This window comes from Saccopteryx leptura, chromosome 2, assembly GCF_036850995.1.
Source record: "Saccopteryx leptura isolate mSacLep1 chromosome 2, mSacLep1_pri_phased_curated, whole genome shotgun sequence".
Taxonomy (NCBI): Eukaryota; Metazoa; Chordata; class Mammalia; order Chiroptera; family Emballonuridae; genus Saccopteryx; species Saccopteryx leptura.
Genome location: NC_089504.1, coordinates 193,882,281 through 193,907,185, shown reverse-complemented (window position 1 = coordinate 193,907,185; position 24,905 = coordinate 193,882,281). Strand labels below are relative to the sequence as shown.

General features: G+C 39.1%; 1 protein-coding gene across 4 annotated transcripts in view; it reads right to left on the bottom strand.

Annotated features, from left to right (window-relative positions):
- C2H21orf91 (chromosome 2 C21orf91 homolog) overlaps positions 1-24,543 on the bottom strand; it is a 37,487-nt gene extending 12,944 nt beyond the window's left edge. Inside the window, exons 1-3 of one of the 4 annotated variants that reach the window (XR_010749313.1) lie at positions 24,402-24,543; positions 23,046-23,179; positions 1,857-2,416 (exon numbers count right to left, since the gene is read on the bottom strand). Coding sequence is in view for 3 of the 4 variants with exons in the window: in XM_066369880.1 (XP_066225977.1) it covers positions 1,877-2,416; positions 23,046-23,179; positions 24,402-24,409 (682 nt within the window). In the remaining variant the exon portion in view is untranslated. Of the gene's footprint in view, positions 1-1,856; positions 2,417-23,045; positions 23,180-24,028; positions 24,131-24,401 lie in introns of those variants that run through there. The other 3 variants (XM_066369880.1, XM_066369878.1, XM_066369881.1) reach the window with 3 other exon arrangements.
- Positions 24,544-24,905: the final 362 nt, after the last annotated feature.

Here is a 24,905-nt window from a genome sequence, read left to right as displayed (position 1 = left end):
CTCTATTATAGGGCCACGACAATCAAAACAGCATGGTATTGGCAGAAAAATAGACACTCAGACCAATGGAACAGAATAGAAAGTCCAGAAATAAAACCACATATATATAGTCAAATAATTTTTGATAAAGGGGCCAACAACACACAATGGAGAAAAGAAAGCCTCTTCAATAAACGGTGCTGGGAAAACTGGAAAGCCACATGCAAAAGAATGAAACTGGACTACAGTCTCTCCCCCTGTACAAAAATTAACTCAAAATGGATCAAAGATCTAAACATAAGACCTGAAACAATTAAGTACATAGAAGAAGACATAGGTACTCAACTCATGGACCTGGGTTTTAAAGAGCATTTTATGAATTTGACTCCACAGGCAAGAGAAGTGAAGGCAAAAATAAATGAATGGGACTACATCAGACTAAGAAGATTTTGCTCAGCAAGAGAAACTGATAACAAAATAAACAGAAAGCCAACTAAATGGGAAATGATATTTTCAAACAACAGCTCAGATAAGGGCCTAATTTCCAAAATATACAAAGAACTCATAAAACTCAACAACAAACAAACAACCCAATAAAAAAATGGGAAGAGGATATGAACAGACACTTCTTCCAGGAAGAAATACAAATGGCCAACAGATATATGAAAAGATGCTCATCTTCTTTAGCTATTAGAGAAATGCAAATCAAAACTGCAATGAGATACCACCTCACACCTGTTCGATTAGCTGTTATTAGCAAGACAGGTAATAGCAAATGTTGGAGAGGCTGTGGAGAAAAAGGAACCCTCATCCACTGTTGGTGGGAATGTAAAGTAGTACAACCATTATGGAAGAAAGTATGGTGGTTCCTCAAAAAACTGAAAATAGAACTACCTTATGACCCAGCAATCCCTCTACTGGGTATATATCCCAAAAACTCAGAAACATTGATACGTAAAGACACATGCAGCCCCATGTTTATTGCAGCATTGTTCACAGTGGCCAGGACATGGAAACATCCAAAAAGCCCGTCAATAGATGACTGGATAAAGAAGATGTGGCACATATACACTATGGAATACTACCAGCCATAAGAAATGATGACATCGGAACATTTACAGCAAAATGGTGGGATCTTGATAACATGATACGAAGCGAAATAAGTAAATCAGAAAAAACCAGGAACTGCATTATTCCATATGTAGGTGGGACATAAAAGTGAAACTAAGAGACATTGATAAGAGTGTGGTGGTTAGGGGGGGGGGGGGGATGGGAGAGGGAAAGGGGGGGGGGGAGGGGCACAAAGAAAACAAGATAGAAGGTGACAGAGGACAATCTGACTTTGGGTGATGGGTATGCAACATAATTGAACGACAAGATAACCTGACTTGTTATCTTTGAATATATGTATCCTGATTTATTGATGTCACCCCATTAAAAAAATAAAATTATTAATAAAAAAAAAAAAATGTCACTCCCAGCCAATTAGGCTCATAGGGATTAGCAGTGTGACAGTGTGTGTAAGCCACAGTTGAGTCTGTATTTCTAAACTGTCTGGACCCTGAATTTTCCAATTCAGTCTGTTGATTCCACTTAGTTTAATAATTTAAAATGGCAAAATAAATCATGATACTCAGAACTCCAGTGCTTAGGACATTCTAATCTAAGGCATATTCCAGAGAACTGATGAAGAGTTTACAGACATCTCATTTTTTTTTTATGGAGTTAACCTTTAAATATTCCATTTACCACATCTATAATTCTACAGCAAAATTCTTGAAACATCACATATAGAAAAATGAAAAAAACTCCTTCCCCCAAAACACACACAACCTCGCCCCCTCATCCACCTGCCCCCAACAAACTCAAGCCTTCACCTTTCTTCCATTTCACTTACATTCCTCTCTGCTGTAATGTGGATGCCGGGTCGAGACATTAGCCTCTGGATTAGAGATCGTCTCTTCTTTATGCTGTGTCTGCCTGTGACTATGAGGCCACAATACATTATTGTGGCACAATGTGGCACCTGAATCTTGTAACACAGCCAGCCCAAAGTCTGTATTTTCCCTCTGCTCCAATATTCTCTGTGTGCAGTCCAAGAGGCTAGCCGTACTTCCATCTATCCACTTTGCAGAATACTTTGGTACTTGTGAGTCAAACTGTGGGCGTAGCTTTTTATCTGGTTTATGCCTGAAATTAAACAGGTGCTGCTGGGGATTTTTAGAACATTCAGACTCAGAATCCACATCCTTATTCTGTGCATACTGTACAATCCAGTTTATCTTCTTACTCAGGATGGTTTTAACGTCTTCATAATAAGTACTTTTGGAAAGCTTTGATTGAGGACAATCCTGGTTTGCAATCAAATGGTATTTTTCAAAGCAGTCTTTATGGCCCCTTAACGATGTGGTGTGTAAGAGATTAGATTTTGCTACTCCTATATGTGAAAAAAAATATGAGAAAATGTCATTTTTCTAAGTTGCATTAAGAATGTAAAAATAAAGACAAAAACCCCAATTACCAAAAAGAATATACAAATCTTAGCAAAATACCAACTCACTGACAGTCTATAAACTAGAGAAAAAATGCTAAAGAATGTTAGTATTATTAATACAAAATATGGTCTAATAATTCTGCTTCAGTGATATTAAATTCTTACAAATAGCAAAGGCTTTTTAAGAACTTAAAGATTCAATTTTGACCTTAGTCTAGAGGCATGTTATTGCATACAATATATAAAAAAAATACTACTGAACCAGCAATTTACATTTACAGAATCTGGGAAAGATAAGCCAGAACCAGAAAAATACACACTAATAAAAGCTTCAGGCCCTGACTGGTTGGCTCAATGGTAGAGCATTGGACCAGGCATGTCAATGTCCCAGGTTCAATTCCTGGTCAGAGCACACAGGAGAAGCAACCATATTCTTCTCCTTCCCTTCCCCTCCCTTCTCTCCTACTCTCTCTCTCTCCCCCTTCTGCAGCATGGCTGAATTGGTTCCAGTGCATCAGCTTGGGCACTGAGTATGGCTCCATGGAGCCTCCACCTCAGGTGCTAAAAATAGTTCAGTTGCAGCACGGCCCCAGATGGGCAGAGCATCAGTTCCAAACAAGGGTTATTGGGTGGATCCCGGTTGGGGAGCATGCAGGAGTCTGTCTATCTCCCTTTCTCTCACTTGGAAAAGAAAAAAAAAATGCTTTGAAAAGCCAATGATCTGCTAAGATTTGCTTTTTTTTAAAGAATTAAAGCATCTGGCGCTGGCTGGTTGGCTTGGTAGTAGAGTGTCAGCCTGTTGTGTGGATGTCCCAGGTTTAATTCCCAGACAGGGCACACAGGAGAAGCGTCCATCTCCTTCTCCAACCCTTCCCCTAAAGCTTCTCTCTCTCTCTTCCCCTCCCTCTTTCTCTCTTCCCCTCTTGCATCCATGGCTCTACTGGAGCGAGTTGGGCAGGGCGCTGAGGATGGCTTCATGGCATCCAACCTCAGGTGCTAAGAAGGGCTTGGTTGCTGAGCAACAGAGTGAAGCCCCCGATGGGCATACCATTGCCCCCGAGAGGGCTTGCTGGGTGGATCCCGGTCAGGTCATATGTGGGAGTCTGTCTCTGTCTCCACTCCTCTCACTGAATTAAAAAAAAAAAAAAAAAGCATCTTAAATGTTTTCACACTTCTATTTTACACTTATCAAAACTTTATCAAGATAATTTTATCTTCTATAAAAAAAGCATTATACAAAATTTTTTTCATATACTGTAGCAGTAAATTCAATCTGACTAGATAAAATGGATAGGATAATTTAACTCACTAATGTTTATTATATGCCATAAATAATGGAAATATTCATATTACACTTTACTATCTCCCATATTTTTAGTAAAGCTTTCATGGTAACTCAGTTGTTTTTAAAAATATAGAATATATTTTCAATTATAAAATTCAAAATACAGAATACATTCATACATTTTCATACACTCAAGCCATATTAGTCAAGTCAAATACAGTGTATCTGTAAAGTCATGGTGAACTTTTGACCAGTCACAGGAAAGCAACAAACACGATAGAAATGTGAAATCTGCACCAAATAAAAGAAAAACTCTCCCAGTTTTATACCTATTCAGTGCAGTTCGATGCGGGTTCATGCACAGATTTTTTAGGGCTCCTTAGGTAGCTACCCCATATAGCCTCTACAGACTCGTCACTGACTGATGGTCTACCACAACGGGGTTTCTCCACCAAACTGCCGGTTTCCTTCAACTGCTTATCCCACCGAGTAATGTTATTCCTATGTGGTGGTGCTTTGTTATAAACACGCCGATATTCATGTTACACTTTGGTCACGGATTCGAATTTAGCAAGCCACAGAACACACTGAACTTTCCTCTGTACCATCCACATCTCCACTGGCATGGCCATGGGCTGCTCCGCTGTATACACGGTGTTATGTCATCATCTGCGCATGCGCACATGCTGCCACATCATCCTACAGAAACTGGGAGGGTTTTCCTTTTATTTGGTGCAGATTTCACATTTTTATCATCTTTTGTTGCTTTCCGGTCAAAAGTGCACCATGACTTGATGGACACACTGTAGCAGTACTTTTGTACTGAATATGAGTGTGGGATGTGGAGCTGAAAATTAAAGCCTGCCAGAACTACACACTGAATCTGCTTAGCGTAGAAAACAGGAAGTGGAGAGCCACTCAGGTGTGAGGTAAAACAAAAAAAAAGTTTTAGTTGACTCATCAAAAAAATTACATCCTTTGTTTCAAAAATTAAAGTTGTAACAATTTTATTAACTAAGCTCCAAACTCTGGCAAATAGTAAGATAATGAAATATATGCATTTTAACGGTAATAAATCAGGTATAAAAATGCTTGCAAATATTAATGTGTTCCAACATAATAAAATGTCAGGCAATGGTGGGACCTGCTGAGGCTGCCAAAACCAATGCTCAAATGGACTTGCCATCAGTTCCCTCACAAGTAAGCTCTGAGTGCACTTGCTGAACACTGATATTGTAAGCATATGTGAATGACTGCTCTCACGAGGTAAACTCAAATATCTGTGTCATTTCTTCCACTGAACACAAAAATTGAACTTAGAATATTGTACACATTTTATTTACACCCTTGCTACTTGTACTACAGTTACACGTGTGTGTATATGTATTTTATCAGTTATTGTCTAATTAGGCCAATTTTTCAGCAAAATTAAAATACTTAAGTGCAAACCCCAAAACTCTGTTTGATAACCCAGGAGTGTACACCTTAGAAACTACTATAGGTAAATTAACATAAAAAGTTTACAAACCTTGCTTATCAGAAAAATATTAAAGTTTTTTTTCATTTCTTAAGTTTTTATTAATTTTAATTTATTGTGTTAACATGGATTCAAGGTTTTAGATTATAAGTAAGACAAACAGTAGTTAGTATGAATTATAAATCCAAATAGTTCCATTCTGCTGTTTCACTCTAATACTTACTGCTCTGGATACAAAGCAGGTAGATAGAACTTGAAACGTGTTTACTTTACTAACTTCAGAAACTTTATTAAAGAGCTGTTTCATCATCTATAAAATCTGTTAGGTCTCGCTGCCAGCAGACGGCTAGCCAGTTCCCCTCCCCTCAACAGTATATGGTCTCATTCTCATTCCACTGCCACAGCTCTAACCCATGTAGCAATGATCCAGTTGAACCTAAACAGTAAATGTAAAGATTCTTCTTAAGTGTATATGAAAAGAAATTCTTTAGTATATGGCCCTGGCCAGGAGGTTCAGTTGGTTACAACATCACCCCAATATGCCAAGGTTCGATCCCTGATCAGGGTACATACAAGGATCCATCCACAAATGCATAAATAAGTGGAACAACAAACTGATGTTTCCCTCTCTCCCTCTCTCTCTTTCTCTCCCTCGCTCCATCTTTCTTTAAAAATCAATTTTAAAAAAGGTTCTAAACTAAACAATTTTGATGCTAAATTTTTAAAATTTATCTAGAAACTTCAGAAATTATATTAAAAATTATATGCACCCCGACCTGGATCCACCTGCAATACTCTGCCCATCTGTGACTGGTGCTCTGTTGCTTAGCAATTGAACTATTTTAGTGCCTGAGGTGAGGCCATGAAGCCATCCTCAGTGCCTGGGGCCAACTTGCTCCAATCAAGTGATGGTTACAGGAATGGAAGAGAGAGAGAGAGAGAGAGAGAGAGAGAGAGAGAGAGAGAGAGAGAGTGTGTGTGTGTGGGGAAGGGTGGAGAAGCAGATGGTTGCTTCTCCTATGTGCCCAGACCAGGAATTGAACCCAGGACATCAACATGCATGGCTGGTGCTCTACCACTGAGCCAAACAGCCAGGGCGAAAAAATGAATTTCTTTTTTTTGTTTTGTTTTAAATTCAGTGAGAGGAGAAGGGGCAGAGAGACAGACTCCTGCATGTGCCCCGGACCAGGATCCACCTGGCAAGCCCACTAGGGGGAGATGCTCTGCCCATCTGGGGCATTGCTCATTGTTCAGCAACTGAGCTCTTCTTAGCGTCTGAGACAGAGGCCATGAAGCCATCCTCAGTGCCCAGGGCCAACTCGCTCCAATTGAGCCATGGCTGCAGGAAGTGGTAGGAGAGGGAAGGAGGGGGAAGGTGGGAGGAGAATGAGTGAGAGAGAGAGAGAGAGAAAGAGAAAAAGAGAAAGAGAGAGAGAGAGAAGCAGATAGGTGCTTTTCCTGTGTGTCCTGACTGGGAATAGAATCTGGGACTTCCACATGCCAGGCTAATACTCTACCACTGAGCCAACAGGTCAATGCCAAAACAATGAATTTCTTAATGTATCCCAGAGCTTTAACAACAGGTCAATATAATAGATGTCTAATTGAAGAATAATGTAGACTTTTAAAATTAAAGATTTTTTATTCAATGTTTTTTCTTAGAAACTCATGTAATACAACTTTCTCCAGAAATAATTTTTCTTTTAACTCTACCTTAACCCTTTGAGTAGTACAAACGTTCTTGTACGTTCTCATGCCTCCTGAACATCCAGAGTACGATTGATTTATTTTAAAAATGTGTAAGGCAATATTAAAAAAAGGAAAATGTCTGTTCTTGTTTCCATAAATTGGTTATCACACAAACACGATTGTAACAGGAATTGATTTCATTAAAAAAAAAAAACACTCCCAGGGGTCAGCAAACTCACTACTCAAAGGGTTAAATCCCCAAATGACTACTGGGAACCCAGCTAAGCACATGATAATATGCCCATAAGTAATCTATTGAGATGAACAGCAAACCAGAGAACCACGGTACTCACCTTACTGTGAATATATATATATATAAAACTAAAAATTCAGATTCTTTCAGATAAGCAGGAGAAAAATTCTCTAAAAAAGACACGAAAATCAAGTGTCATGGCCAGAAGTTCTGACATGGTGTACATTCCCACTTAGATGTCCTTTGAGCCTCTCAAACTCTCCTGCCTAAATGACTTCCCTTTCTTTATTCTTAAGACTCACACCCCAAACCCTGCACCTCTTTCCGAGTTGGGCACCAACCGCTTAAGGAAGAGACCTGAGTGCCCTCCTTGAGAGTTCCTCCTCCAGCTCCCTCCAAGATGTTTTGCTGTCCATCTTAATAGATTCCTGCTCCCCCCCCCCCCCCCCAACCTAGCAGCACACCATCTGAAATCCCACTTAATCCACTCCATTACCACTCCCACTGCACTGTCTGGGTCATTATCATCTCCTGTCTAATTTTCATCTCCTCCAAAAAACCTTTTCTTTTTTTTTTTTAAGACTTTCTTCATTTTAGAGAGAAGAATGAGAGAGAGAGAGAGAAGTGGGGGAAGAGCAGAAAGCATCAACTCCTGTGTGTGCCTTGACCAGGCAAGCCCAGGGTTTCGAACCATTGACCTCAGCAATCTAGGTTGACGCTTTATACTCTGCATCACCACAGGTTAGGCAAAGAAACCTTTCTAACCAATATATCTGATTAGTTTATACAATTGTCTGTTCACTGGCCTTTAGCTACTGTTAGTAAGTTCTGTGAGAAAGGGGACTTATATCTGTTTTATATGCATCCAGAAAAAGTAGTTTGTGAATAAAAGAAAATTAAAATTATACTGAAAACAAACCAGTTATAATTCAGGGTCTACTGCAATGAAACTTCTTGGCCATCCTAGCAAGGGAACCAGGATGTGCACTTTGCCAGGCTGTGCAGAGGTTGGTCAAAGGCATCTCCAGTGAAGTGATTCCTATGTTTAATTTAATGGGCCACGCATCTGAAGAACTGATGAGTGGCACTGAAACAGAGATGCCATTCCTGTGGTGCCATTCAATTTGCCAAGCAAAATCAGGAACTTCTACTCAATTATGTATTTCAAGAGAAATTTACATATACTGAATATTTAAAAAGGCTGCTTTTATAAACTGTAGCTCCTTCATCCAGATCAGTACCTCTCCTTTTAGCTCACTAAAAACTTAAAACTTGACTGAGTTTTAAAGTTCAATTTGAAAATATTTGTTTTAAACATAGTTTAACTGGCTCGGTAGCACAGTTGGTTCCACCCTGTTGGGGCACATGCAGGAATGAATACATAAATAGGCAGAACAACAAGTTGATGTTCCTTGCTCTCTTGCACTGTGTCTAAAACATCAATAAAAAAATTTTAAAAAATTCATGCAGTAGCAAAGGACACAAAAACTTAAAAAAATATAATACACCAACTACTTCAGACACTTGAATAAGTTACTTTTTTGTCTTTTTCTGAAGTGAGAAGCAGGGAGGCAGAGAGACAGACTCCTGCAAGTGCCCAACCAGGTTCCACCCGGCATGCCCACTAGGGGGCGATGCTCTGCTCATCTGGGGCATTGCTCCATTTCAACTGGAGCCATTCTAGCACCTGAAGCGGAGGCCATGGAGTCATCCTCAGCACCTGGGCCAACTTTGCTCCAATAGGGGAAGAGAGAAAGGACAGGGGAAGGGTGGAGAAGGAGATGGGCACCTCTGTGTGCTGTTGTGGGAAATTGAACCTGGGACTTCTACATGCTGGGATGACGCTCTACCACTGAGCCAACCGGCCAAGGCCCATTACTTTTTAATTTAGAAAAGAATATCAGTCCACTTAATTTGTATCCAATATACATACCATTTTATAAACTCGTGAAGTTATAAAATTGTTTTTTCTACCTCATCAGTTCAAATTTATATGAGAAAAAACAATTGCTATCTTCAGAGATCCTAGAGTTTCCCAACTGACTTTTCAATTTTAATTGCATTTATAAGTGTAAATAGCTCTGAGCACCAATTTGTTTCCTCAGCAGTTCCTGAAAAGGAATGAATCTAAATGCAATTAAATGGGTTGGTATTTTTGAAGACCTGAGTTACAAGGAATTTCCAAACCAGTTCAAGAAAACCTGCACTACAACTTGTTTACCAATAAAAATTTTCAAGCCCAATAAAACCGACATGTTAACTATTAGGAAAACTTCTTTAGAGAAGTCTAGGTAATGTTTAGAGATGTCTAGGTAATGTTGTTGTGTTTTTCTTTGTCACAAGGTCATTATTTTTAGAGAACCAAGACATTAACTGCAACCATAATTGCTAATCTTTAAAAAGTACTAGTTTCTTTTAGATAGAGGCTTTTTAGAAATTTACATAGGCAATATATTTCTGTATCAGCAGTGGTATTTTTAAAAAAGTTAATCTGTCTCTATTCAAAAGTTTTCTTTCTTTTCTATCGTTTCCCACTTCCATCTCTGCTTTTGTTACACTATTTTCACATACTCTGAGAACCCTCCTGCTAACCCATCGGGCATGCTGTCACCATTTCTATTCTTTAAGTTCCTTCTGATGATCAATTTAAGAAAAGCTGGTTAAACCCACAAAAGAGCAAAAGCCACTCAAATGCAGATCTTTCTATCAATGACTGTTGTCTTTTTAAAATAAGGGTATTATTTCCATGTTTATTTTTAATCTGCCTACATTAGTGACATATTTTCCCCCCAATAAGATGACACTCCAAATGACACTAAAAAATAGCCACAGAAACCAAAACATTTAAGTTCTATCACATGTCCCACCCAGCCTCTGGAAGAAAACCTTATTGATGATTTGGTTATAATGAGGTAAAACAAGCAACCATTTCCTGAGGGTTCAGCAGCTGATCTAGGCAAATGGCACTGTCTCTCAGCTGACTACATTCACGCTATATGGCTCTGTAGTTCATACACTTTTGAATTGTATTATCTGATATACTTATGCATGTTTACTCTGTCAGACTTCACTCTGAATTTGATTACTATATTTCATTGCCCAATCAAAAGAATGGCTTAATATAATTTGGTATTCCACAGGTAGATTAAATAGAATATGACCAGTATCATAATTATATAAAGCTGTAATACACATGTTATCCTATCAGCAGTGGACTAGAATGCCCTAAGGGAGCAAACAATTCAACTTTAACTTAAAACAGAATTTGAAAACTGGCAGTATTGGTTTTCTGAATGGTGAGTTTTTGTGTTCTTCCTTAATATTGAAATAAGGCAAGAAAACTTAGTTATGATTTAAGTCTCAGCTTGTTAACACGTTGTGAAGAAATTTTCAATATATGCTTTCCAACATGACCAACAATTTGTGCAGTATTGCTTCAAAAAAATTTCTTTATGAAGGAAGGCTCACATGTTGCCCAGCTGCAAGAATTTCTTAAGAGTAAGGTTTTTCTTCTCATGATGATCTTACCCTGGTTGCTAAGAGAACAAGCACTTGCATGCTTATGTGCTGCCCATATTAAGAATCCTGAGCTTTCAGAAGCAAGTCTTAACTGTAAAAATGGGACACGTGCCGACTTTAATTGTACTAAGACTCAGAGGACTGAGATGCTATGCTTTGTTTCGAGGCTCAGATTCCCATTTCTGACAAAAAGGATAAAGGAAAAGCTCTGTAAGCAGAGGTGGCACCCACAACCTGAGGTCTGGATCCATATGCAGACAAGCTTTATTTCAACTGAGTGTGCTTTAAAAGAAAGAAAGAAAAAAAAAGATCACACACAATATTCAATTTCTTAGTTTCTCCTGAAAAGAAAAGCAAAAGATCTGGCAGCAGCTGGCCAGTATGAGAAGCAGGGCTGAAATAGGGCAAGCGCTCTTCAATCTGAACCAGTGTTTGTCTCCCTCAGGAGTCTGCAGGTACTGCGATCTAGTGGGCTCTGCAGCCACCTCAGTTAGTCACACTGGTACTATATACCAAGACTGCGCAGTGATATGGGTTAGGGTGGCTTCTGTATAAATACTGCTTGTTCCAATGATGCTTTCACAGCCAATTCAATCAGGCTACTCTGCATTTGATGAGCAAGCAACAGTAGCCAAGCCATCATTCAAGAAGTGTTAGTAGCATTCTATCTATTTCTGATCATAATGGCTTCTCAGTACTGCTCAGACTGTCTATTCTGCCATGGGACTAAAGGTAGAACATTAGACCAAATGCAAGAAGGCAAGGATGCATTGTCAAAGCACCTACTTCCTTTCTAAATCAACAACAAGATAGGCTTTTACCTCCTGCAAAGTCTTATAGGTCATCTTCTGTGCCTTAGTGAGTACTGTGAAAGAGTGCACACATCCCTCCCCCCACGCCTTTAGCTACCTCAGGAGTCACTTCAGAGTCAGTCATGTCCAATCAACCAGCGTACTATTCGAAAGTAATAGATAACTGTTGATTTTGTATTGCTAGCAGATGCAACTGGCAACCACACCAAGCCAATACACAGATGGGCTCAGCAACTTGTTTTTCCACATTTTGAGAATCATTGCCTTAAAGAAAGATGTATCAACAGGTGGTCTTTAGACAGCGGATTTCAGCTTAGAGATATTTTATTCCACTTTAAAGTTTTTGTATGTGCTAAGAGAAAGATTAAGCAATTAAAGCAGCTTAATCCAGTAAGTGAATTGTAAAGACAAATTTCAGTGAGGCACGAGTTCAGAGAGATAATGTTAAAAGATAAACTTAACCTTAAATAACCAAGGAATTACGGTAGAGCTGAATTCTTATTTTGAAAGGAGATGCGGTCCTGGCTGGTGGCTCAGTGGATACAGAGTGTTGGCCCAGCCTATGGATGTCCCAGGTTCAAGCCCCAGTTAGGGCACACAGAAGAAGTTTAAGTGATGATCTGCTCCCCCCCCCCCCCACCACCACCGTTTTCCCCTTCTCCACCTCTTCCCCTCCCACAGCCAGTGGCTGAATTGGTTTAAGCATGGGCCAGGCACTGAGGATAGCTCTGTAGGGAGCAAGATAGCCTAAAAATAGATTGATACTCAAGCATTGGGCTCAGATGGGGTTGCTAGATGGGTCCCCTCATCTCACTAAAACAAACAAACAAACAAATTTCCGCCCAAAAAAAAACAAAAGAAGAAAGGAGATACCAAAATTGCAAATGAGTTGTCAAAAGAAAAACCTTTTAGTGAATTTCACTAACCCAACCCCCCAAAAAGAGAAACAAAAAAAACAAAGGAGTTAACAAAATAGCAAATGAGTTGTCAAAAGGAAAAACTTAGTCAATTTTACTTTTTCACTAAACAGATGGGAAACTGGGGAAACACATCTACATAACAACTGTTTATTACTAACAGGGTATGAAAATAACAACCATACTCAATTCTACTCCCTAATGTAGCTACGTGTTTTTTTACCAGCAATGCCCAATAGAACTTTGAGACAATGGGCATGTTCTGTATCTGTGCTGTGTATACTGCTCACAAAAAATGTAATACACTTAAGTGTAGCCAGTGGGACTGAGAAACTGAAGTTTTAACTTTAGTTTTAATTCACTTAAATTAGATAACTACCTTGTGGCTAGGCCACCAAATTGGATAGAGCAGTTTGCCCAAAGGTAATTTATTAAGCAAAGGGGTATTTGCAATGATGGAAACTATCCCTGTTCTTCCATGTCCTTTCTGATAGTCTGATATGAATACTACTGGTAAGTTCACGGTAGCATAGAATAGAAAAAGCTAAATTTGTTTTTCTAGTACTTAAAATATATTAAAATTAGATCAATAATCCAAGTGACACAAGTAACTCTCTACTTATTCAAAATTTCCCCCAAATATCTCTAATTAAATGGAGATATATTCTAGAATAAATATATTCTAAATTTTTGTACATGAGGGTGTCACACTCAAATTAACTATAATACAATTGAGTTATCAGTTTTAAAGATCCACTTATATATGGCACATGGAGACACTAATTTGCAGAAAAGAAAATTCTTTCCTAAAGATAAAGTTTAAAAAACATGTTACTTAAAAGAGAACCTGAAAAAAATACCTTCATAGTAACACCAGATGAATGGGGGCATCAACTAAATTTATAGGTTGGAAAGCAAGAAATATGATAGCCATGTGAACTCCTTGCCCTTCATCTCCTGAACTGCCATCTGCCCAGTTCAAGTTCTGCATGATTTTCTTAAACGCAAGAAAAACAACAGGAAAAGCTGTCTTGCAGCTTTTTGAAACCGTTTTTGCATTTTATTTGCATACAGTTAAATCCCTGTTCTTTAAAAAATTTTTCCACTGATGAGAGAGAGAGGCCCGCATCAACTCATTGTATCACTTAGTTGTTCCATTTAGTTGTGTACTCATTGCTTCTCATACGGGCTCTGACTAGGGGTTGAAGCCTTGACTTCTAGTGTGCTGGGTTGATGTTTTATCCACTGAATCACAAGATCACAGTCTGAGTCATTGTTCTTGAAATTCTAGTTGACTATACCTTAAATAAATGCTTTGTAGCAGCATCTAAGAAATACATATACCAGCTAATAAATTTGAAGGCATTTATAATTCAATCACTAATACAGGTTAATAGTAAAAATGCAGGCTGATGGGAAACAATCACTACAACTCATCAACCATTGATAAGAAAATCTAAAATTAGAAAAAGCAACAATAATTGATGAATCATCCTACAAAATGCTAAACCACCGTATTTTATTTTTATTTTTCCGAAGTGAGAATGGGGGAGGCAGACAGATTCCTGCATGCACTCAACTGGGATTCACCTGGCATGCCTACCAGGGGGCGATGCTCAGCTCATCTGGAGCATTGCTCCACTGCAATCAGAGCCATTCTAGTGCCTGAGGCAGAGGCCATGGAGCCATCCTCAGTGCCCAGGGCCAACTTTGCTCCAATGGAGCCTTGGCTTCAGGAAGGAAGAGAGAGACAGAGAGAATGGAGAGGGGTAAGGGTGGAGAAGCAGATGGGCTTCTCCTCTGTGCCCTGGCCAGGTACTAAACCTGGGACTTCCATACACCGGGCCAACACTCTACCGCTGAGTCAACAAGCCAGGGTCAAAACAAATATTTTGACCATTTGTTATAGTTGAATCATAGCAATTCTAGAATAAAAAGAACTTTGATATAAAAGGAGTTAGAAAACTGGCATACAGTAAAAATTTTTCATTATGAAACAAATAGTTTTTTATTTTTAAATAGTTGCTTTTATAGTGTTAATTCAGCAGTAGTGGAAGACATAACAAATGACAGGACTGCAACTTGGGACACGACTTTGACCCAAAAGTCTTCCTTTGGAACTTTAAGCTACAATGAAAAAGGAATTTAATCAGAAAAGCAAAGAAGATGTACATATAAGAACATTTTAGTACTGGTAAACTGGAAGCAAGCAAAACATTCACTAATGGAATACTGGTTAAATAAATTATGGTATAATGGGATGCAACCTTTAAAAAAAATTGAGATGGTAGAATTTTACCTACAAATAAGAAAAAGATGTTCCTAACATATAATGAAAAGGCTGGTTATGAAGTAATATACAGAGCCTGATTCCATTTCTTAAACACAGTTTACCACATATGAGACTGTGCATGCACATACACACACACTCTAATGCAGAAAATAATTTAGAAAAACCAAAAAAGATTAAAAGATTATTGGTGGGATTATGATTCTTAATATATATTTTTTGCTATCTGTTTTAATTTTTTCTGTAATAGGCAAACTTTTCTTTTTCCAATAATAAACATTAAAAATGCCTATAAGAAATATATTTTGGTTTGGGGAAAAACACAGTGTTCTTTAATCTACAACAAATTAGTCTTTATGTACTTTACTGTATGTTCCAATGAATTAAATGAAAAAAAAAATTAAGACACTGAAATAGTAAAAGACACACATACTACCTGAAACTCTGAATTTCTTTTAGGATTGTGAGTATGTTTTAAAAATCATAACCACATTACAGTTTTAGTTGGCAATGATTGTTGGAGATCCAAAGACCCAAAGGGAATCAGGGAAAAAAAAGACACTGATAACTGAATACAAATCATATTGTTGATAAAAAACAAAGAAACTGGGGTGAAAAGATGTGCTGAGCAGCTGCTACATAAGAAAAATAATGACAGCCAGAGTAGAAAAACCTACTGTAAACCAACTCAGGATAAATTCAAACCTCTTCAATGTACAGAAAACATTAAATTACTCTGGCAGCAGAGAAGCTGTTTCATATACCACCCAATGAAGCAATTTTTTCTGTAGTATTTCATCTTTTCAGATGAAATGAGAACAAAATCCTTCTATATTTGAATTTAGTAACATTTGCATCACAAACTGTATTACCAAAAGGCTCCCATATTTATCATCTGTTGTGATCCTCAGAGTAGCCCTGTGAACTTAGGCAATGTATGAATTACTATCATCTCCATTAAATACATGTACTCCAAAAATTAAGCAGTTGTATACAAAGAGAAAGGAGAAGTAAATGGTGTTTAGGGGAGAAAGGGAGGGAGGGGCAGGGAAGGAGGGGAAGAGAAAATATGGCTGACTCATACAGTATATCTAAAGGGGTAATAAACATTGGGAAATTTTCTTAAATTTTATTAGAATGTCAACAGAGGGACATTATTTCTAAATATCTCTTAAATATTTCTAAAATGTTCTATCAATGTTAGTGAAGTTCAACTTTCACTATCTTCTAAACTCACATTAAGCTTTGTATTTAATACCAATGCATGCTGTTTGCCATTATGAGAAACAAGACAAAGAAACGAATGCCAGATGGAGTTACCTATATACAACTTCCCTACCACAAGAGGTGGCCGCCTTTACTTAAGTGGAAAGATACTATCAAATACTGAGATTTGCAAACTGCTCCCTGACCACTGAACATGTGAACAGCATTTCAGTAAAAGACAGAGAATCAAGAATGAGATTAACTGTAAACAATGGATTCAATAGTGTCTTAACCAAGAGAAAATACCTATTGATTTTTTTGTTGTTGGGATGATTACTAAGAATCTGAATTTGGGCTGCCTTCTATACTGCTCACAAAAATTAGGGGATATTTTAAAGTGAATATGAAGTGATAAAATATCCCCTAGTTTTTGTGAGTAGTGTAGAAAAGTTCGATGAACTAGGGGAGAATAAAGAGTGAGATGGACTATTAAGTCTGACATGAATCAGGAAGTATTAGTAAAGCATACTAGACAGACAACTAGAAAAGTCAACTTAAACTGGAACCTTTGTTTAGCATATGGGGAATTCACCCATTCTCATAAAAAAGTTTCTCTATATAGAAAAGGAAGGAAACAAACTATTAGAGACAGGTAGAAATATTAATAATATGCACAGCATTTTGCCACAAAATGAAAACAGATAGATAGCACAGATCGGGGCCCTGGTTCTCCCTTTCTAGTTTCATTTCTGACTTTGTTAGATTACAGTTGAGTTTCATAAATGGCTCCTGACCATTTTGGTCTACCTTCCTCCCAGCCTTAACAGCTTAGGGATAGTAGTAATTTGGTCATTAACTGACTTTAGAAATTTTAGCACAAGGAACTAGGATGCATATTAGTGTAATCATATACTCATAAAAAAGTTTATAGTGTCTTAAGCTCAAGGGCAGACTATAAATACTATATTAGAAGTTTATGTACCTGTCTCCTAATCCTAGACATAGACAAGTTATTTTAATGGTGAACAATAGCTAAAAGAAAAAGAAATCTTGTGAACATTTAAAAACATTAAGTGTTCAAAGTATAATTCTTAAGTCCTTGAACTATACCATCTATGTCTTGTAAGTATAGAAAATTTAGATAACCATTTTTTCTTTTTTGTAAGTGAGAGGAGGGGAAATAGACTCCCGCATGTGCACCGTTCGGGATCCACCTGGCAACCATCTGGGACTGATGCTCTGCCCACTGGCTAGGGCCCCCATTTCTTTTTAATAACCATAAAGTCACAGAAAAAGGCAACATAGAGCCATGCTCAGAATACAAAATTTCTCCCACAAATTAGACTGTCTTTTGTTACTTCTCTTTCTTCTTTTGTCTTCATTTTATAAATATATGCAGGCACACAGCTTTTAAACAAGAGACCATTTGATTGGAACAGTTTTGATTTAACATAAGCAATAATCTAGAAGTTAAAATTTGTAAAACATTTTTATTTACTACAAATGTGTGGACTTTAAGCCAACCTAATTGTGCACTCAATAACTAACCTTGGGCCAACTATATGGTGACAGAAGATGATCTGACTTTGGGTGATGAGTGCACAATGCAACATACAGATCATTTAACAGAAATGTACACTTAAAACCTATATAATCTTATTACCCAATGTTACCCCAATTAAAAAACTAAGAATTTTTAACTAGCTCCTTAGCTATAAAAACAAAAAAAAACAAAAAGAAACTTAAAGTAAATTTAGCAATTAGTAAGCTAAGAAACCAAACAATAGCAACACTATGTATTAAAGTTATACCAAATCTACTGAAGTTAAATATCCTATTTTCTCTGTATTTTTTTATTGAGAGAGGAAGGGGGGAAAAGGAGAAAAAGAGAGAAGCATTAACTCGTTCTATTTAGTTGTGCCATTGATTGCTTCTCATTTGTGCCCTGACTGGAACTTGAACTAGTGACCCCAAAATTGAGCCAGCAACTTTGGGATCGGTGACCTTGGGCTCGAGCTGGCGAACCTGGAGCTCCCAGATGACACTCTATCCACAGGGCAACTGTCATATTTTTTAAAGTCCCTCTTGCATTTTAACATTTATTGGCTGGCACTGTGCTGAGAACATGGTTGGGGAAAGGACACTGCAAAAACATTTAAAAATGTTTACTGACATAGAACAAGAATATATCTTGTTATTTTTTTATTTTTGGTTACTTTTTTTTTTTAAACTGAGAGCAGGGGAGGCTGAGACAGATTCCCTGATCACAATCTACCTGGCAAGCCTCCTATGGGGCAATGCTCTGCCCATCTGGGGTGTTGCTCCTTTACAGAGCTATTTTTAGCACCTGAGGCAGAGACCACTGAGCCATTCTCAGCACCAACCTTGGGCCAACTTGCTAGAATCAATCAGAGGAAGAGATGGGGAGAGAGGGAAAAAGGACAAGAAGGGGGAGAAAAGGGAGAGACAAGGAAATAGGGAGGGAGGGAGAGAGAGAGAGAGAGAGAAAGGGAGGGGTAGAGAAGCAGATGGTCGCTTTTCCTGTGTGCCCTGACTGGGAATTGAACTCGGGACAACCACATGCCAGGCTAACGCTCTACCACCAGGGGTCTCCAAACTTTTTACACAGGGGGCCAGTTCACTGTCCCTCAGACCACTGGAGCGCTGCCAAATACAGTGGTCCTCTCACTGACCACCAATGAAAGAGGTGCCCCTTCCAGAAGTGCAGTGGGGGCTGGATAAATGGCCTCAGGTGGCCGCAGTTTGGGGACGCCTGAAAGACAATGGGCCAGGGCCCACAATGGTTTCTGAAAACTTGTACACTCATACAAAAGTTTTTGTGGAATTCAAGGTTCTCATTTTATTCCTTTTTTCCTAAAATTTCTAAGACTTAATCATAGGATAATAAAATTATTATTATTTTTTTTGTGACAAGAGACACAGAGAGAGAAACAGAGAGAGGAACAGATAGGGACAGACAGACAAGAAGGGAGAGAGATGAGAAGCATCAATTCTTCATTCCAGCTCCTTAGTTGTTCATTCATTGCTTTCTCATATGTTCCTTGACCAGGGGGACTGCAGCAGAGCAAGTGATATCTTGCTCAAGCCAGTAACCTTGGGCTCCAGCCAGCAACCTTGGGCTTCAACCCAGTTACCTTTGGGCTCAAGCCAGCAACCATGGGGTCATGTCTATGATCCCATACTTAAGCCAGAGACACTGCGCTCAAGCTGGGGAGCCCACACTCAAGCCGGTGACCTCTGGGTTTTAAACCTGGGTCCTTCGCATCCCAGTCCGATGTTCTATGGTCAGGCAGTAAAATGATTACAATGCACTAGTTCAACAGCATAGTCAATGTGAAAATTTATATTTGTAAAAACTGAGAACTGACCAGATAAATTAAGAAAATTTAATCCTAAATTAATTTTTCTCACAAAGGTTTAATTGGCATTAAAAATATAAAACCTTGAGTGTACATAGAATATAAAATAGTTCTAACTCAAATTGAGAACTGTTTTTGACTTTTAAAGACAATTATTTCAACAATGTAGGACTTATGTCATGCTTATTGGGCTAGATATTGTAAGAGATAAAATATTTATAAAGATAGTACCTGAAGAATATTTGTATATTTTTTATATAATGATTGAGAACTAGTTAAAAGACATACAAAAAAATAAAAAATAAAAACCAAACAGCAAGAAAAGCAATGGTGAAAGTTTAGATTTCTATTGAAATATTCCATCACAGCATGAATACCATTAATGATTTAGCAGGAAGCACTAGTCAGGAAAAGCTGTTTAACCAATTAGGATTCAGGAAAACAAGTTTCTAATATTAGCCCTATTAACTGAAATAACTATTGGCAGTAGATCAATGATTTAAGATCACATACATAAAAGCTAGATCGTCAGGCTTCAAGGCCTATGACTGTCAACTACTGCTGTGAATCTTCAAAGTATATTTCTTAGGTCTCAAAGGTTAGGTTCCATAACCTCTAAAATGGGTAACAGTAGTTATCCCAGAGCTATTTTGAACCAAGTAAAATAATCCAGGGGTAAGGTGCTTAATACAATGCCTGGCATGGAGTTGCTCACAGTAAGCACCTGGGACTTAACAATAAGCTGGCAATTACCACTAGTGTAACCTTGAACAATCCAACTATCATCCTCTGTTTCCTTCCATGTAAAACACAGGTTTGAGCTAGATCATTTTTAATGCTTTTGCCCACCTAAAATTAAAAACTACAAGAAAAAGACTATATAGGGATAACTCTATTTCCAAAGAACATAAATTTATAATCTTTCACTCTAGCATAACGAATGGCATGGTAATTTAAATGCTACAGAAGAATTATATTTTTTAAGTTATTCCTTTGAAATCAGTTATATTTAGTACACTTACTAAAGTTTTATGTATAAAATCTACAGGAAATCCATGACGGTCCATTAATTATCATGTTCATAGCAACCACAATTCTTCCAGAAAGTGTAATAGTAAAACTGTCAGAACCAATATGATTGTTAATCCAAATTCGGAGGGACCCGAATTATGGAAGACAGAAGCAAGGTCCGTCGTTTACACATTAAAGCTTTATTGTCTAGCTTGGCCAAGCGGCGGGAACTCCGACAGAAATCTGACGGAGAGCGCGCCGGCCCTTTGTTCTACTTAGTTTTTATAGTTTTGTAAGTGGGAAGTACAGAAGCAAAAATTGCAATTAGGAGCCCCTTACCGCTATTGGTTATAGTCATATGTCCTTTAACATGATAGGACCACGTTCAATTTGCAAACCATACATCATTTTGGAGAGAACAAAATTTACAAGTCAACACAATGGTAGAAAGATGTCTCTTTACATATTAAAAGGCCTTCCTATATTTTCTAGTGTTCATCCGCCATCTCTCTGTCCAGAGTCAGATGTATTAACCACATGCATTTACATAAGAGAGGTAGTTTCCGTGGGCCAAATGCCCGCAAATGGCTCATTGCTATAAGAAAAGGTTTATTTTGGCTTTTCCCTTCCTGCACCTGGCTAGCCATTCACTCATTTCACCCACAGGTGTGGTGGAATGTCAGGGAATCTATGCTTCCTTCCCTTTTCATTTACAATACAATGGCAAGAGCCATCCTAGTTATGCTAATCACACAGCACAGAGACTATTCTCACAATTTCTCTTAACCCAAATTAATAAAATGTTCACCAAGCCTCCTAAAATATTAATATTAATTCTGTAGCCTTTGGTACTTTACAACACCTGTGGGTGAAATGGCTCAGTGGCTCCTCAATGATCTTATATAAAAGTGACTGTTCCATAATTTTGAGTTTTACTATAGATAGTATCTAAACATATTAATTTGGTGCCTATAACAATTTCTTAAAAGTCTTAGTAGGAATTTCAAGGTGGATAACCCTAATGTATTTTTCTTCTTTCTTTTTCTTTTATTATTCCAGTATAGGAACATTTCATCTTTCCTACTTAATAAATAGAAGTCAAGATAAAGATAATTTGCAAATATGTCAACCAGCAAAAAGAATTAAATACTGCATTGAAATCACCCAAAATCCACACACAGGTCTAATAAAAACCTTTTTTATTGCTAGAATACTAAGATTACTTTTTACCGTGACTCAAATATTTTTAAAAATTGGAGTTTTACAGACACTTCTCCCAGGAAGAAATACAAATGGCCAACAGATATATGAAAAGATGCTCAGCTTCATTAGTTATTAGAGAAATGCAAATCAAAACTACAATGAGATACCACCTCACCCCTGTTAGATTAGCTATTATCAACAAGTCGGGTAATAACAAATGTTGGAGAGGCTGTGGAGAAAAAGGAACCCTCATACACTGTTGGTGGGAATGTAAAGTAGTACAACCACTATGGAGGAAAGTATGGTGGTTCCTCAAAAAACTGAAAATAGAACTACCTTATGACCCAGCAATCCCTCTACTGGGTATATACCCCAAAACCTCAGAATCATTGATACGTAAAGACACATGTAGCCCCATGTTCATAGCAGCATTGTTCACAGTGGCCAAGACATGGAAACAACCAAAAAGCCCTTCAATAGAAGACTAGATAAAGAAGATGTGGCACATATACACTATGGAATACTACTCAGCCATAAGAAATGATGACATTAGATCATTTATAGCAAAATGGTGGGATCTTGATAACATTATACGGAGTGAAATAAGTAAATCAGAAAAAAACAAGAACTACATGATTCCATACATTGGTGGAACATAAAAACGAGACTAAGAGACATGGACAAGAGTGTGGTGGTTACCAGGGGTGGGGGGAGGGAGGACGCAGGAGGGAGGGAGGGAGAGATTTAGGGGGAGGGGGAGGGGCACAGAGAAAACTAGATAGAGGGTGACGGAGGACAATCTGACTCTGGGCGAGGGGTATGCAACATAATTTAATGACAAGATAACTTAGACATGTTTTTCTTTGAATATATGTACCCTGAATTATTAATGTCATCCCATTAACATTAATAAAAATTTATAAAAAAAAAAAAAAAAAAAAAAAAAAAAAATTGGAGTTTTAGCATGATGATATCAAGTTTAAAAAAATATCTCCCACTCTTAGGGGTAAATTATTAAATTATAAAAGCCTTTTTAATTTTAAATTATTAAAGGTGTGTGATCATTGGAAAGAGGTTATCTAAAAATTTTTAAATACTTTTAAGATAATAAGATAGCACTAGGGAAAAGAGTTCTAGCTCATGTCAGGTACTATTTAGAATGGTAGGCCAAAGGAATGAAATTACATGTCCCCCGACCCCTCACACACAGACAAAGGCAAGAAAAAATGTCTGTTACAGCCTGACAATTTCATAAGCTCTCAAAGCAGAAAACATGTTTACTAGTCAATACTCACACCTAATTCTTATGTTAGCAAAAATGGGGCTAGTACCGTGGTAGTTTAACAATAAGATTTTTCTTAAATTCATGGTTGTGCTAACTTCAGTTTCATTTCCATAACAGATCTTCACACTTCATACCTGGCATAATTTGCAGCCATTTAAGAAATTTCAGTTTAACTTTATACCTAGTTCACACAAAGTCGTTGTATAAAGTTTGTGCCATAAAATGAATCTATATTCCGTACTTACCCTCAATATCTAGCTCAAAACAAACGTGGCAGAAGGAGAGTGTTTCTTTGTCTGTTTCCAGTTTACAAACACTGCAAATGTTGTCATCATTCAAATCAATGTTTACAAACTGCTCTTCTTCGTTCATAGTGCCCCTATTAAGAAACAGAAAAGGAAAGTTACGCAACTTCAAGAACTTGCCCTTACTGCATTACTAGGAACTTCTAGGAAGAGTAGGATGCTGTACAGTTTATCTAAAAAGCAGGGGTCCCCAAACTACGGCCAGGCGGGCCGCATGCGGCCCCCTGAGGCCATTTATCTGGCCCCCGCTGCACTTCTGGAAGGGGCACCTCTTTCATTGGTGGTCAGTGAGAGGAGCCTAGTTCCCATTGAAATACTGGTCAGTTTGTTGATTTAAATTTACTTGTTCTTTATTTTAAATATTGTATTTGTTCCCGTTTGTTTTTTTACTTTAAAATAAGATATGTGCAGTGTGCATAGGGATTTGTTCATAGTTTTTTTTATAGTACGCCCTCCAACAGTCTGAGGGACAGTGAACTGGCCCCCTGTGTAAAAAGTTTGGGGACCCCTGATCTAATTTAACAGCCCCATAAAGCAAGCATCGCCAAACTTGCACTTCAACATCATACTTTCATTGTACAAAGACACAAACCTAGTAAAACTTAAGGCCTTGCTAAGTTTTTAGTTGTTACGGTGACACCATGCCTAAGGGCCTGTTCGGTTCCCCGTTTCATTTGGTTGAGGAGGGGACCTGAAGGAAAGCTGTCTGTGGGGATTCTAGTTCACCCTTCCGTCCCCCGAACTCGCACAGAACGAGCTTAGCAGCGAAGCGTTTTCAGCTGCCGGATTAAGGCTGTGAACCGCAGGCAAAACGACCTGTTCCGGAACCGGCTTTGCTAACTTCATCGTGAGAACCTGACAAGAGTTTCCTTAACTCGGCAAAGCGAGGCTTCCTGTTGGGTATTAGGAGCAGGAAAACGCACGTGGAAACGTGAACACCAGGGGTAGGGCGACCCGCCCGCGTCCCCAACCGCACAGCTGCCCCGCAGCGTGGGTCGGGCACCACGGGAAGCAAGGTAGCCAAGCCGGGCCGAAGAGCCCCGGGTTCTCGCCCATCCAGAGCCGAATCCGAGGACCACCGCCGCGGGACTCGGCGCCCAGGGGAGTCGGACCCCGCCGCGTCTCCGGTGTTGGGGGGGGGGGGCGCCCACCCCTGACCGCGGACTGGAGTCCGTCTCTCCGTCCGGCCCTCGAGGCGCCCCAAACGGAGCAGCGCGAAGAGCCGTGGGAATAGGAGCGCGAAGACGGCGGGGCCACGGCACAGGCTGACCGGAGACCAGAACGCTAAGTCCTTACCGTTTCATTCCACGACCCTGCAGCAGTCTGCGCAGCTCGGACTCCCGCCCTATTGTTTCCGGCCGCCCCCACCCGCCTGTGCCATCCTCCGCTGGCTCCGGGGGTGCTGGCGCGGCTGCGGGCCGAGGGCGCGCGCGCTCGGGGGCTGTAGCCCTTCGGCTCCGGTCCTGCCCCGACGCCGCGGGCTCTACTGGAAGCTGTCGTGATTCCACGTCGCTTGGCCTGGCTGTCTTGCCATTTCCTGGAACGCGGTGCCTCGCGCGCCCCCGCTTCGGGCTGGTAGATAGAGGAGTCCGTGACAGCATCTCCGGGCGTAGTGGAAACTTCGGCCCCGGGGCGGGGTGGAAAAGTGACGAGTAGGTGCGAGGAAGGGGCCGCGATGCATGGGGAGGGCTTTGTTTGAAGTCGGTAGACTGAAGCAAAATAGTGTCATTGAACTTTGAGTTAGGTGCCAGTTGAAGTATTTCAACTGAGGGAAAAGTTCATATGTCAAGTTTCATCTTT